The 15,511-nt window shown below is 45.2% G+C and overlaps 1 protein-coding gene across 2 annotated transcripts in view; it reads left to right on the forward strand.

Moving 5' to 3' along the window:
• The window catches only part of cd2ap (CD2-associated protein), a 45,730-nt gene extending 39,540 nt beyond the window's left edge, over window positions 1-6,190 (forward strand). For both annotated transcript variants that reach the window (XM_083689301.1, XM_083689302.1), the window contains exons 15-19: window positions 436-551; window positions 1,117-1,200; window positions 1,757-2,055; window positions 2,222-2,285; window positions 3,158-6,190. In XM_083689301.1, the coding sequence (XP_083545427.1) occupies window positions 436-551; window positions 1,117-1,200; window positions 1,757-2,055; window positions 2,222-2,285; window positions 3,158-3,199 (605 nt within the window). In that variant the 3' untranslated portion in view covers window positions 3,200-6,190. The remainder of the gene's footprint in view (window positions 1-435; window positions 552-1,116; window positions 1,201-1,756; window positions 2,056-2,221; window positions 2,286-3,157) is intronic.
• The last annotated feature ends 9,321 nt before the right edge of the window (window positions 6,191-15,511 follow it).

Genomic DNA, 15,511 nt, shown 5'->3' on the forward strand with positions numbered 1-15,511 from the left:
CCTCCGTTCTCAAGGTCTCTTGGGAATGATTGAAATGCTTTAGTTATTGGAATGCTATTAGTATTCTGTGCGTCTTGAATTTAAATCCTTAAAGCTCATTCGCTTTCATGACCTTCCCCAGAATGCACTTCTGTATAAATGCTTAGTGATGTGGTCTTACTAAATTCTTTCTTTCAACTCTCTCTCCCTCTTTTATCCTTTCATTCTTATTGATCCCTTTCCTTCCAATCTCTCTCTGTCTTTTTCTTCTCTCCCTCTCTCCTTCTCCCTCCCTCTCTCCCTTTCTCTTCTCTCCCTACCTCCCCCTCTCCTTCTCCCTCCCTCTCTCCTTATCGCTCTCTCTTCCTCCTTCCTTCTCCCTCCCTCTGTCCTTATCGCTCTCCCTCCCTACCTCCCTCCCTCCTTCCCTCCCTCCTTCCCTCCCCCTCTCTGTAGACCTGATGAGTTTTGACGACCTCTCCGCTGGGTCTGAGAAGCTGTCTCATCCCACTGCCAACAGACCAAAGATGCCCGGAAGGAGGCTGCCCGCCCAGTTTGGAGGAGGCCACTCTGTGAGTGGAGAACACACACACACACACACACACACACACACACACACACACACTCTCTCTCTCTCTCTCTAATGTTTTTCTGTTTGTTCTACCTTTGTACAGCGCTTTGAGAGTTCATCCTGTATGAAAAGCAATTGGACAACACACATTCTCTATCTCTCTCTGTCTCTCTCACTCACACACTCACACACTCACACACACACACACACACACACTTCCACTCAGATGAGCTTGTCCTGTAGTCCGTGAGGTTGAAGGAGGAACTGACTTCCGCTTGACAAGGTGTTTACTAACAGCCGTGTGAGTTCCATGGAGATCTGAGATCTGTCAGGCCTGTATCGGCAGTGTATCCATCTGACGGCCTCCATGTGTGAACCTTCCATTAGAATCAAATGAACACACCAAGATTGACTTCAAACACTGAACAGGCCTGTTATCAAGTCATGGAGGATAGACACACACACACACACACACGCACACACACAAAGTCCAGCCACGTTGACATTGGGCAGTCCTGTCTGTCGGAGAATTGTAACTTCAGTTCTTCTGATGTTTCTCTCCTCAGCCGAACAAGGAGGTCAGTGTGGAGAAATCCTTCAAGATGGAGGAGGAGGACGCGCCCAAACCAAAGTTGATAGAGGCCAGGAAGGTGAGTCTTTGACCTTACTAGTGACTCTAATAATACCCCCTTAGATCCATATATGGTCAGACGGCTGGTGATGGCTGTGATTGGCCGAGAGGGTTAAATCACCTGATGATATCCCTACTCCACAGTAGGTGTGTCTATCAGGTTCCCTTGGGAACTAGATTTCTCAGCGCAGTGCAGAAAAAGCCGGACAATATATCCCAAAATAAATATTTACCACCAGTATTGTCACTTGGTAGGCTAACAACTTCCCCTACCTGTGACGATATTAATGATAAATCACGACGCTGACGCTTAATTTTTTTTATTAACAGGAGAAACTTGTACAGGGGGGTAGTGGGGGTGACGAGGTCTTTAGGGTTAGGGTTAGTACAGGGGGGTAGTGGGGGTGACGAGGTCTTTAGGGTTAGTACAGGGGAGTAGTGGGGGTGACGAGGTCTTTAGGGTTAGGGTTAGTACAGGGGGGTAGTGGGGGTGACGAGGTCTTTAGGGTTAGGGTTAGTACAGGGGGGTAGTGGGGGTGACGAGGTCTTTAATCATGTCTCTGTTGTCTCCACAGCCTTCCATGCCCTCTCACTCCCAGTCCCCCATCCTCAAGCCCAGCCTGGCCAGCACGGAGCCCAAAGCCAGCCCAGCGTCGGCCCCCAACCCCAGCCCCCCCAGCTCCAGCTCCAGCCTGGGCCTGACCCCCACCCCCACCCACACCCACACCCACACCCACACCTCCACCCCTACCCCCAGCACGGAACACCGGCCCAGGGCAGCAGAGCCGGAGGAGCAGGGCAACCAGATGGAGGACCTCCGGACCCAGATGAAAGAACTGCTGCTCTCTGTAGAGCTACTCAAGACCCAGCACATGTAACTGACTCAGCTCTCTCTCTCTCTTTTTTTCTCTCTCTGTAGTTTGGTCCTATGATTCTTTCTAATCTTTGATTCTCTGAGATCTCTGAGCTGAGGTGGGGGGGGGGGGGGGGGGGGGGGGTGTTCAAACACTGAAGGGCCTTGTGGATGTGTGTGTCTGCAGGAGGGAGATCTCTGAGCTGAGGGGTGAGCTGGACGAGGAACGGTTGAAACGAGTGGCCCTGCAGGTACTTTACACACACACACACACACACACACACACACACACACACACACTGGATTGCTTACTTGCACACATGAACACACATAGGAGTCTCCCCCTCTCCTCTCCTCTCCTCTCCTCTCCCTAGCCTTCTCCCATCCCAATCTGTCTTCCCAGGGAGTCCCCCCTACTGGGCCCCAGGCATGCATGCTTAGCTTAGCTTAGCTTATACCCCCCTGCTGCTTAGCTTAGCTTAGCTTATACCCCCCTGCTGCTTAGCTTAGCTTATAGTCGTCCCCGTCCCCGTCCCCGTCCCCATCCCCGTCGTCCCCGTCCCCCTCCCTGTTGCTTAGCCTACGTGACTGTGTACAGAATCACTGCAGGAGAGATCTTGAAGGATACACACTCTAGCATTCCACATCAAATAATACATTCACCTGCATGCATACCTCTTTCAACATCCATCTTCAGTATCTCCTCCTCCCCATCCTCCTCTCAATTACTCTCTTTTCTTTCTCTCTCTCCATCCACGGTTTCTCTCTCCTCTGAATTAAACTCTCTCTTGTCTCTCTCTGTTGCTGATCTTTTGAAACTTCTGGAAGCTTTTCTCAGATGAATCCGAGAGCAAAAAACCACCGTCAGTCAGTTTACCGTCCGTAAACAGTTTACCGCCACTGTCAGTCTGTAGGCCGTGGTGCTAGACCCCTGGACCATCACAGGCCGTTGTTGTCAGTGTTACCAAGTACCCCCTGACTAAGTATATATAGACTAAGTAACCCCAGGGTGTACACTTACCCCAGGTTGAGAACCGCTGCACTAGTCAGCAGTATGGATTGTTTCAGGTGTTAAACTGTACCAAAACTGTATCATGAACCGTCTGTGGCTTGTTTCTTTCAGATTGAGATCGAGAAGTTAAAGAAGACGGTTCAGTCAACGTGAAGACGTGAAGTCTGACATAATCAGCAGCGAACATCAGCCACCTGGCGTTCATCTCCGCGGCGACGGAGGAGGGGGGCGGGGGGACGGGGGGGAGAAGCAGGAAGGCGTGAGCAGGCGGGACGGCGATTCCTATAATATTTTTTTAGTTATCATCATGAACCTATTCCATATTTGTAAGATTTACATTTTTTGCACATATTAAGGTTTTCTAGATATAGAAAAAAGGTGTAATTAAGATACAGATATGTTGTATGTATATGTTTTTTTTTGTTATGTTTTGTTTTTTGTTTTGTTTTTTGCCAACACAACGATCGAGGCCTTACTACTGTGCTGGACTGGTAGTCCCTGCGTTCTATGAGGAATGTGTGAGGATTTCGCTCAATACTACTGACTCTGTACAAAGTGATGGGGGTGATTTATTTTTTTGTTTTCTTATTTTTTACGACTTGGGAGTAGTTGATTTTAAAGAATATTCTGATTTCAGTTACAAAGTATCCACATTAGCCTCTTTAGATCATAACAAATGATATGATATATATATATATATATATATATATACTCCTGTTGCTATAGCAATGATGTACTCCATTGCTACGTCACATGGGAGAAACGCTTGTTTTTGTTTGTTCGTTTGTTTATTTGTTTGTTTTCTAACATTCCTATCCAGGGTAACACTACCGTGCCTGTCTAAAATTCTTCAAGTGTTAATATTGGGAGCTTACAGCGGTTAGACTTAAAGCATGATATATATTTTAACAGGTCTACGGATGTGCATAGTCAATATATTCTAGAGCCCCCTTATTCTGCCTCTGTTTCTGTTTCCCTTGTAAGGACACGTCATGTCAAATGGTTCTCAGAAAGAAAGAGTGCTTTGAGTCTTTGTACAGGTATATTATACAGATGCTATATTTAGTACCATAAAATGCAGCCAATGACCTACTTGAGAAGAACACACAAGTAAGTGGTTTATGATGAACCTTCACGCCGCTGTCCGTACCGTGGCTTGCTCTTCGATTGTCGTTATCTTGCACAATTCCTGTACGCCAAATGCTACGTCCTCTGTTCTGAACCGAATCCAGCTCTCTGTCTCACTCTCTCAGTTCCTTTCCCTCTGTCTTGCTCTCTCTCCCTCCCTCTCCCTCCCTTTCTTTCTCTCTCTCTCCATGCCTTTCCCTCTCGTACTCCCCCCCCCCCCCCCCCTCTCTCTCTCTCCCTCTCTTTCTGTAAAAGAAAATCGTGTGCTTCAAAGAGTGAACCATGTCTTTCCAACCTGGGAGATAAGAGAGCTTATAATCCTGCTACCTGTGTCTATCTGTGTCTTTGTCTTTGATGTTCTTCTGAATGTTCTCCTGAATGCCTCCCAGGCCAAGTACATACAGTTACACCTAAAGGACTAGCGAACAGGAAAAAGCATCTATTCTCTGCTGTTTCCCCCCGTACTGTAAGAGAGAGGGCGAAGAGTCCAGGCTTTCAGGAGACAGGGAGATTTAAGTAACCACCAGGCTCGGGACCGTTCTTAAGCACAGCACAGATGAAGTCTCTCTCTCTCTCTGTCTCTCTCTCTCTCTCTCTCTCTCTCTCTCTCTCTCTCTCCCTCCCTCCCCCCCGCTCCCCCCGACAGCCAGCTCGGCCACGATCGCGACCGAAACGTGGCTAAGAGCCCCTGTGCTCCAATGGCTGTGTTTCAGCCGCGGTGTGGCCAGGCTGGCTAACAGAGAGAGAGAGAGCCCCCGTTGTTCGCTAATACCTGTCCGAACCTGGCCCGACGTTTCGCCATGCCAGCCTCGCTAGCGTCCAGCCTAACCCTCAACCCTGGCCAAACCTGGAAGTCGGCCAATGGCGACAACGCATCTGTCCGCCCGTTGAAACGGCTCTGTCGTACTGTAACTGTCTGTGGAATGTCGGGTTTGCGCGAAGGTATTACCGATTAAGTCGACTATTGTAAACACTGCCTGGGCAGAGACGAGAGCCTTAAAGACGCGTGGGCAAGGCTGTACAAGGGGCAGGACGATGGCTAATGGTACATTCTTTGTGTAGAGCTAAGACAAATCATGAGGGAAGCACCTTTTGGAGGAATGTAAGAACCGGACCGTGGAGGGCTGTGGTTGGTGGTTGGTGGCGCAGCCTTGCTGTTTAGATGATTCTGAAGCCGCTGCCCGTCCGCGGTCATTAGGATGTTTTCCTCCATATATAGAAATTCCACTCCAGATCCTAAACACTGTGGATAGCCTTGTTTTTTTTTTTTTTCTCTCCAAGCATCCTTCTGCATATTTTATTTTTAACAAGCTAATTATTGTTTTTCATTTTTAAATATATATCTATATACTGATCTCACAGATGTCTTATCCAGGAAATTATACGTTGTCCTTCACACAAGTACACTAGGAAGTGTACACTCCTCCTCAGGCTTCCAATCTTGTCCCCTTAAAAGAAAGCATTCCTGATCAGGGATTGTCTGTGTGGATGTGTTTGCGTGCACGTCTTTGATAGTGTGCTTGCGTGTGTGCGTGCCCCTGTGTGTGTCTGAGAGCCTGTGTGTCTGGGCGTTTGTATATGTGTGTGCGTGTGTGCGTGTGTCTGTATCTGAGTGTTGGTGAGAGTGGATTTTAGGTTTGTCCTAAGTGCGCTTGGCCTTGTTGGCTCCTCTGGCTTGACAAAGTTCATGATTCCATGTCGACCCCGAACGCAATAAGAATCTGTAATGTCTTAACTCATCTCTCCATCCCTCCCATGTTCAGCTCTGTCCCGTCTGAGGTCTAGCAAAGAGATAATCACGCAAAGACGAAAACACAACGATAGCTGTCAATGTTTAAAACTGTCATTCGGCTTAAAATACTGTACATTCCATTGTTTTTTGACGAGCAGAGAAGAGGAAATGTGTGCACATTTTAACATCTTTTCAAGTGATCTTGTTTACATGTGCTGTAAAAAAAAAAATTGCATGACCTGAGATTCTTTCCAAAATGAATAAATATCATCTTTATTTACAATCATGAGTTCTACGGTGTGTGTTTTGGCACCATCACAGAGGCCCACGCAGTTCTAACAACATTAGGTTTTAGATTTGATGTACTGTCTCAGTGGATAAGTCTAACCTCAGGGTAGATTCTCTCTCTTTCTCTCTCTCTCTCTCTCTCTCGGCTTCTTAATCCCAAGGAAAACATTCACTCAGGAATAATCAAAACCAGAGAGAAAACGATTAAATAGAGCTGAATTGATTGATGACATCTAAGGTTAAACCACAGGCCTACACTGTAGGGAATGGGAGGCTGGTGGAGGTAGAAATCGGAGGACGGGCTCATTGTAATGCATGGAACGGTATCAAAACACATTCCATGCGTCGCAATGAGCCGGTCTTCCGATTTCTCTCTCCACCAGCCTCCGCCGGTATCAGGGATGGCTTTATTGATCTCTCTCTCTCTCTCTCTCTCTCTCTCTCTCGTCTACCTGTCTCGTCTTTTTCATTTTCTATTTCTGATCCACTGACTGTCAGACTCTTATGAAAGCATTCACCATCTGTAGAGAGAGAGAGAGAGAGAGGAAGGGATGGATGGATGGATGGATGGGCGGGTGAAGAGACTTGGGAGACAAAGGAGGGTGTTCTCAAGCCTCCCATGTCTTTGTCAGTTTGGCAATAGCAGCTGTGAGCACTCAGCCCTCCCTCCCAGACACCCTGGACAGGCCAGGGTGAATGACTGGGATCAAAGTACCCTCTCTGATTGATGATCACACACACACACACACACACATGTCCTACAGAGGAGCCATTACACATGGCGTAGTCGTCAGTGTTCTTGTCATCACAAGCTCTTGTAGATTAGCCTGATAATAGTAATTGTCTTGCTGACCAGAGATAAAGTGGGACGTCACTGTAGACAACCAAAACAAGCGCACAGCGCTGTAACACTGACATGATATTGCAGCGATTTGGCTCAAATCAAACTTGATCCCACTGTAATAAAATTGACCAGTGTTCATTATATCCCCATCATTACAGAAACAGAGACTGTGTGGAAAAATTGCGCCGGTTAGAAGATTTATTTCCCAAAATCGTTTTTTTTTTCAGCTGTATTAGCGACTCATCACGTTGGCCACGTTACTTGTACATCAGTCATCATAAGCAAAAAATCGATGCTAGGACCAGGTGCCATTGGCAGTCACAACGCTTTTTGATACCGTTCCTGATTCCGTTCCATCCATTACAATGAGCCCGTCCTGCCCATCTCACCATCCACCAGCCTGCACTGAGTCAGATATGGGGAAGGTTTGATCCTTTGATCCTTTGGGTTGCTTTGCTGTCTCTGATACTGGAGGCCTTGAACATGTGCATGGCATCATGAAATCAGATTATCTGGGCATTTTGGCAGAGACCCTCTACATATTGTATATTAAAGTATCTCTCCTTTGAAGATTTGGAGGGTAAAATGATATCTGACTGAAAATACTATATCAAAGCATGGACTGGTCACAGATCTGTACTATTCAATATGTGGTGCTGCAAGCCGGGGGGGGGCAGTTGAGAAAGGTCATGTGAAATCGGGTGCTATTCTGGTCCTTACTCTTCAAATCATGCGCGCTTGCAGAAACACCACAGCTAATGTCCGAAGCGGCAAGTCCGTTTCGGGGGATTACTTATATTAAATACCATACCAAAGAAAAGGAACCCCGGTGTTCTTAATGACTATAGACCGGTAGCCTTGATATCCCACATCATGAAGACCATGAAAAAACTGGTACTGGTTGGACCCCCTGCATTTTGCCTACCAGGCAGACATTGGTGTGGATGATGCCATCATCTACCTGCTACACAGAGCTCACTCCCATTTAGATAAGGCTGGCAGCACTGTGAGGGTCATGTTCTTTGACTTCTCCAGTGCATTTAACACCATACAGCCCTTACTACTTGCGGATAAGCTGCTGAAGATACAGGTGGACTCCCCCATTGTTTCCTGGATTACAAACTACCTGACCAACAGGCCACAGTTTGTACAGCTGCAGGGTTGTGTGTCGGACTGGGTGGTGAGCAGCACTGGCGCCCCCCAGGGGACAGTTCTGGCTCCCTTCCTCTTCACCCTCTATACCTCGGACTTCAGGCACAACACAGATACCAGCCATCTGCAGAAGTTCTCAGACGATTCTGCTATTGTGGGATGTGTCAGTGGAGGCCAGGAGACAGAGTACAGAGGACTGGTGGACAGTTTTGTTAAGTGGTGTGAGCAGAACCACCTGCTACTCAATATCAGCAAGACTAGGGTCCCCCTGTCTCCTGTTTCCATCCAGGGAGAGGATGTGGAGGTGGTCCAGAGCTACAAGTACCTGGGGGTGCACCTGGACAATAAACTGGACTGGTATCACAAGCTGAACATGTTTTACCAGTCAGTGGTGGCCAGTGCAGTGCTGTACGCGGTGGTATGCTGGGGGGGTAGCATCAAGGGAGGTGACACCAAGAGGCTGAACAAGCTTATTAGGAAACCTGGTTCTGTACTCTGTGTCACCCTAGACACTGTGGAGGAGGTGGCCAATAGGAGGATGAGGACCAAACTCCTGGCCATCATGGACAATCCCTCCCATCCCCTACATGACACTGTGGCAGAGCAGAGAAGCCCCTTTAGCAACAGACTATAACAACCACGTTGCACTAAGGAGCGCTATAGGAGATTTCCTGCCGCAATAAGACTGCACAACTCCTCCTCCAGCTGGCTCAATCGGGGTGATCAGAGTCAGGCTGATCAGGGGATGTTAGATCATACTGGACTGTTATACTGTATATAATGTTTCAGATGTCTATTTTATTCTATTATTCTATTGTCACTTTATTTTGTTGACTCTTCATTCAGACTCTTCATTCCACAACAGCAGAATCTAACAGGTCCTTTGATAGAAGCGATCTAGTTAATCAGATTTAGAGTAACTTTATCTTCTAAACGTTAAACACATACCTTCTTCATGACCTCCTCAATGGAGCTGGGTACAGTGTCAGTGAGTGTGATGTTGACCTCTGCCAGATCATTCCACCGATTGACAGTCTGAATGGGGTGGCTAATGGTGTTTGTTTTTCACTGGGTGTAGGCTAGTCAGGCCTGGAGAGCTTGGTGCAATAAAATAATTTGCCCATTTAAAACTAAAAGGTTCTGTGAACACTTCAGCACAGTCAGTGTCTGCTCATTCTTGACACCCTGTTTCTAGGTCCCCCTTGCAATATATTATTTCTACATAAACAGATAAAGCCTTCAGCACTGTACTATCCTGTACAGTTGGATACAGTAGGCGCTTTGTAAATAGCCTATGCGAGATCTACTAGGGATGAAAACTCTCTCTCACTGAATCCGTTAGGCTCCAATTCCTCGACTGCAGCAACGTGGTATATCTACTAACCGTACTTCTCTAGATCATGCAGTCGACAAGAGAAAGCCTTACTTTGACGCGCTGACGGTTTGTTTTATCGCTCTGTATGGATTTCAGCGGCACCTCAAGAGGAGGCTGCGCTGTTTCTGTTTCTCCGCTGTTGAATATGGGATGTCTTTAATTCCGTAATGAAGTCAGCAGCACATTACACTACTGTAAATTATTGAACGCAACGCGGTGATTCGGAGCGGTTAAATTAACCGCCGGCCGTAGTTTAGGGGCTCCGCGCATCTCCAACGGCACAGAGGATCATCACTCACCCAGCAGGACAAGAAAAAACAGACTGTTGCACACAGCTACAATCACGAGATTATAAGTAAGTATTACATCAGTATTTTACTCGACTGCTTGTTGACTCTTCCAATACTTGGAATTTTGAGGTAGAGGAATCTCTGAACGTTTTACAAATAGGTGGGAATTACATTAAACTATACCGGGATGACTGAAGATTCATAAAGGTACATTAAACACGTACTACCTTATTTTGTTTAAAACGTATACGGTCCATGAACCATAGCCTATTTGAAACTAAATTTGAAAATACAATAATTATGATTTTTATGTAATATCTCTGGTTCAGATATTTCTTTAACAATGTTAATGTTACAATGTATAGCCAAACTCGTAAAAACTGAGGGTTTCGATTGAGAAGAGACAGTTATTGGTGAAATGATGCTTTCATCACAGCGTTGTTTGTTGTATGAGTGAACACATTAACACGCTCACGTTAACTTCTCGGCTTCACAGCCAACATATTCAATTTCCCGACCTGTATGTGGTTCTTACGATCCAGATAAAATGCCTTCATGTGGAGCGGGACGCTCGTAATGAATAATTAATCATAATTTACACTTATTATTATTTTGTGAAACTCTGGAGCGCCTGTGAAATGTTTGTGCCTTCTGCAGCATCCATGGCATCGTGAAACTTGGCATAAGCGTTCATAAAAACGTATTTCTTCCTATAAACAGACGGATTGTAGACTAAGGTGATGGATTCCATGACACGTGCGGTAATGCCAAGTGCAAAATTTACCATAAACTTTTGTAACAGCTTTTGACTCTCCCGAGGATATGCCAGGTTACACAAGCTGAGTCTCAAGAGGTAATGCTTTCAAAGACATTATCACACAGGGGATTCACGATTATTTAACTTGTTTTATCAATAGCACTTACCCAATATTGTTAATCATTCGATATTAGGACACTCCATTTTAGAAAGCACTTTTTCCAGACCAAAACAGCTTTTGTAAATGAAATATTTCTTTCAAGGGACCTTATTCCCTGATCGCTTCTGATTAAACATAGTCATTTACAGCCATTAGGAAGCTTTCCGAAAGCTTGAATGTTACATCCTGGACCTTTAAATGCCAATATGAATCGCTCTCATAGCAGTGAACCCCATGATTGCTCAGGACACCCAACTTCTGAAGTGAATGTTAAGTTAGAGTATTGAACTGGAGAGAGTATTTGTTGAACTGGAGAATTGTATGCTGTAGGTTGTTTGACCAGAATAAATTGTGGGCAGCAGGGGATGGAATGAAGAATGGTATCAATCACATGTTTGAAGGCTGTGTCCATTTAAATACATAAATCAAATAATCGTATATGCAATTTAGGATTGAGTAGGAAAAGACCTAGGAAACTAGGAAAAGACCTAGGAAACTAGGAAGAGACCTAGGAAACTAGGAAGAGACCACCAGGCCTGTGTAGATAGTAGACTCTCCTTCTCTCTTGCTGTGCTTTTAATTACCAACGTTTCAGCAACAGTGCCTTTCTTTACCTTGAATGTCCCAATCAGTTACTTACACCCATCCCTTGGAGCCCTTAATTAAAATGGTTAACTGCTATGTACTGATATTCTCTGGTAATTACTGTATAAGCTTGTCGTGAAATCCTGAAATGGTGTGTGCACACATTAACCCCACTGAAACCCCCAGAAGCAATATGTCATGAGTCAATAGTCGTAAGCAAGCTCATGAAAATGGATTAGTTAGAGAGAGAAGGGGGGGGGGGGAGAGAGAGAGATAGAGAGAGGGAGACAGAGAGAGAGAGAGAGGGGGGGGGAGAGAGAGGGAGACAGAGAGAGAGAGAGAGGGGGGGGGGGAGGTTTGTCACTTTGCTGTACTGCACAGTCGGTTCTACCTACTTTAGAAGGCTTCTTCTTCTTCAGCTGTCCCTGTGGGAGAACCTTTTGATCAATTATTTTTGGGATCCATGTAGAACCCTTTTGGGTTCCATATAGAAAGGGTTCTAACTCAGGGACAGCCGAAGAAATCCCTTCAGAGTGTATACAGATTACACTGTTTGTTCAGTGGTTTCCCTTGCAAATTACTTTTTTGATGAAGTGCTTTGTAAACCCACTTTTATTGAAAGATGTTCCGATCCAAAGGGGAGGTTTTCCAAGCAGAGAAAGATAACAACTTCACTAACAACTTCACAGTTACCCATTATTTATGAGTTCACCGTCTTAAAGCAAAGCTAACTTGCACTCCAGATACCTTTCAGCCAAGGCAGCCTGCCTTCAGGCTGTTAGTGGAAAGTGTTGCCTTCCAAATTTACTGCCTCAAGTTATTGCTCTGCATTAATATTGTAACATTTCCTTGAATACATTAACATTATAGCTGTCGTAACCTTGTTGAGACTAGGCTTTCCTAGTTCAGAAAGCCTGCGGAAATTCTTTACAGAAAGTAGCTGCAAAGGGGTAGAAGCCTCACCAATCAAATACCTTGCTTGGGCAGAGCACAAAAAAATAAAAAAACAGAATTCAGTTTTTCCTTCAGGTTTTTCTCCATTTTCTTCAATGTTGCAAGATAGCATAGACATCAACTCTCTGCAAAATAGTCCCACCCGGTCGGAAAAGACGACACACATAGCAACAAGCAACCATTCTACAGGCATGTGGAGGGAGGGTTCTTGCAAGGTGACATCCAATAACACTCCGAGCACATTCTCCCTTCGCTCCGTCCGGTTCAATCCAAGCCAGATTGGCTAATCTGAAATTTTCCAGACCTCCAAAACAGGTGTGAGAACAGAGTGATGTGGAGGTGTGGCAACGCAAGCCTATAGTTGCTATCAGTAGATCGTGTTCCATACTTTGTTTTGCCGCAGACTCTTCTCTCTCTTTTTACGCTTTATTGAGATTGAAAAGTTGAACAGTTCTTCTTTAAATATCTACACTCTGACATCATAGTGACACCCAGCATGCATCAGTGACTGCAGAGTCACTTCCGATCTTCCGCCGTAGATTGAAAACCCGTCTCTTCAGGCTACATCTTAACAGTCCCTCCTAAAGACCGCTTCACCCTCACTACCCCCCCTATACTAACCCTAACCCCGACCCTAGAGACCTCTTCATCCCCGCTACCCCCCCTGTAGAAGCTCTCTCCTGCTAATAAAATAAAAAAAATAGCCTACTGGCATTGTGACTGCCTATGGCCCCTGGTGTGAGCATTGATTACTTTGTCTTATGATGACTGTTGGATCGATGATTCACTTACTTAAACAAATGTATTGTTTGCTAAATGCCATAAATGTAAATGTAAATGCAGAGTACAGACCTAGACTATCACCTGTGCTGGAACAAACAACACACTCAGCCCAGACAAATGATTCACTGATTACTGATTACCCTGCTCGGCTCAGTCTGATTACCCTGCTCGGCTCAGTCTGATGTCCTGCTGATCGTTAACAGTTATCTCTGTCTCCACACACGCCTCACACGCCTCACACGCCTCACACGCCTCACTCGCCTCACACGCCTCACACGCCTCACACGCCTCACACGCCTCACACACCTCACACACGGGCTACCGCCTCATCTGCCATCACAACAACACAGAATTACGGTGACAACAATGTACTGCAGCGATGGGGAGAATAGGGGGCATGTCACAAAATCTATTTAATCCTGATTAGATTTTGGTGTTTGGTGTCTGTGTGAGTCATAATTGATAAGTGCACACACACACACACACACACACACACACACACACACTGACAGACAGGACAGAACATACTCTGTTCTCCTGCTCTGGATGTGGTCGTATAATTTTTCGTTTTAGACAATAGTCTCAATACGTCAATGGGAGACTGTTTAAAGGCCTCTGGAGTGAATGACAGATTTACGACACAAAGCGGCGCGCTCTTTCAGATCGTAAAAAAACACTGACTTAAATCCAATGTGGTGTTGTCGAATGCTGAGTACTACATCTGGCTGATTGCATTCATTACTGACATGCAGTATTTTAGTTCTCTCAAAACCAACCCACTTTCTTTTCAAATAGCGCACCTGACGCCTTGTCAGCAACACAGTGCTTCACATAAAGCAGAATTTTAAACCTCGGTCTGATGGTATTTCAGCAAATAACCCTTTCAGGGAAATTTCCTGGGTCAGAAAGAATGATAGAACTGTTGAAGTTGTTGACATGACTTTTAAGTTGTTGTTGTTGTTGTTGTGATATGTGTAGTGATGTTTCTTTTTGTCATGACAGGATTCAATGACCGTTACTGTCAACTGTGTGTACAAAGTCTGAGGGTCATTTAAGCAAGTCATTTTTGAAGGTAAATGGAAGACACTTACTAACCTTACGATCTACACCTGATTGAGACACTTACTAACCTTACGATCTACACCTGATTGAGGCACTATTGCCAAAATTTGGTAGACTAATTAAAGTCACCGAGCGATATTTTAACAGCTTAAAAAACAGTCTTAGCCCAAACACGGGCGCTGCGTCCATCGCATACAGCCCAAACACGGGCGCTGTGTCCATCGCATACAGCCGTAATTGATATAGTGAAAGGCTTTGGGATCTTGCTCCTCAATCAACAACAGTCAACAACAATCAATGAATCAGCAATACATTATAATATAGTAGTAATAAAACAGTGACAGTAGTAGTGCATAAGGCTGTAGTGTAAATAGCAGCAGTAATGGTTGTAATAATATCAACAGCAATACAATGTCAACAGTATGTAGCAGCAATAATTGCAAAGGTGCACTGAAAGTAGTGCAGGTAGCAGCAGTAATGGTTGTAGTAATAACAGTAGTGATACATCGGCAATGCAATCACCGACAGCCAGATGTACTACTCAGCATTCAACAACACAGTGTTGATTGAAGTCAGTGTTTTCAATGATCTGAAAGAGCAAGGCCACGTTGCTTTGTGTCAGTATATAATTTACAGTCTCCCATTGAAGTAGCAGAGACTTTTGTCCGAGGTAATTTGCTCTTAGTGTGAGTGCTGTGTATTGACGTTTCCTTGAACCATTTTATTCACCATTCTCTCAACCGTCATTTCGTTTTGGTCATGTTTTTGTGTTCATCTTTTGAATAGCGAGTTTCTGAGCCTTGACATTTTCCAGAAAAGATCAGCTCTGTCGTGATTCCAAGAAACAGAAGCATGTTGTTTCTATAATCCACACTGTTATTGTCGAGCTTCTTCCACTTCACTCTGTTGGTGGGAGAGTAGTCTTGCATAGCCACACCTCCAAATCACATTGTTCTCACACTTCTTTTGGAGGTCTGGAGAATTTTAGATTAGCCGATCTGGCTTGGATTAAACTGGACATGGGATGAGAGAATACGCATGTTACATTCCAAGAATTTTCCCCCACATGCCCATAGAATGGTTGTTTGAAGAAGAAGACGACTTTATTTGGCCATGTAGGAATTTGATAACACACCCCCCCCTCCGAGAGGACACACATGCACACACACCAAGGGAGAACATCCGATCGAAGCCTCTCTAACCTCTAGGCCATCTGCCGCCCCATAATGGATGAAAAAGTGAAACATGAAATTATAGTGAATTAGAGATTGTGATCACATCCAGAGCAGTAGAACAGGGTATGTTCTGTTCTGTCTGTGATTGTGTGTGTGTGTGTGGGGAGGGTTTACATATGT

Source organism: Argentina silus, assembly GCF_951799395.1.
Source record: "Argentina silus genome assembly, chromosome: 17".
Taxonomy (NCBI): Eukaryota; Metazoa; Chordata; class Actinopteri; order Argentiniformes; family Argentinidae; genus Argentina; species Argentina silus.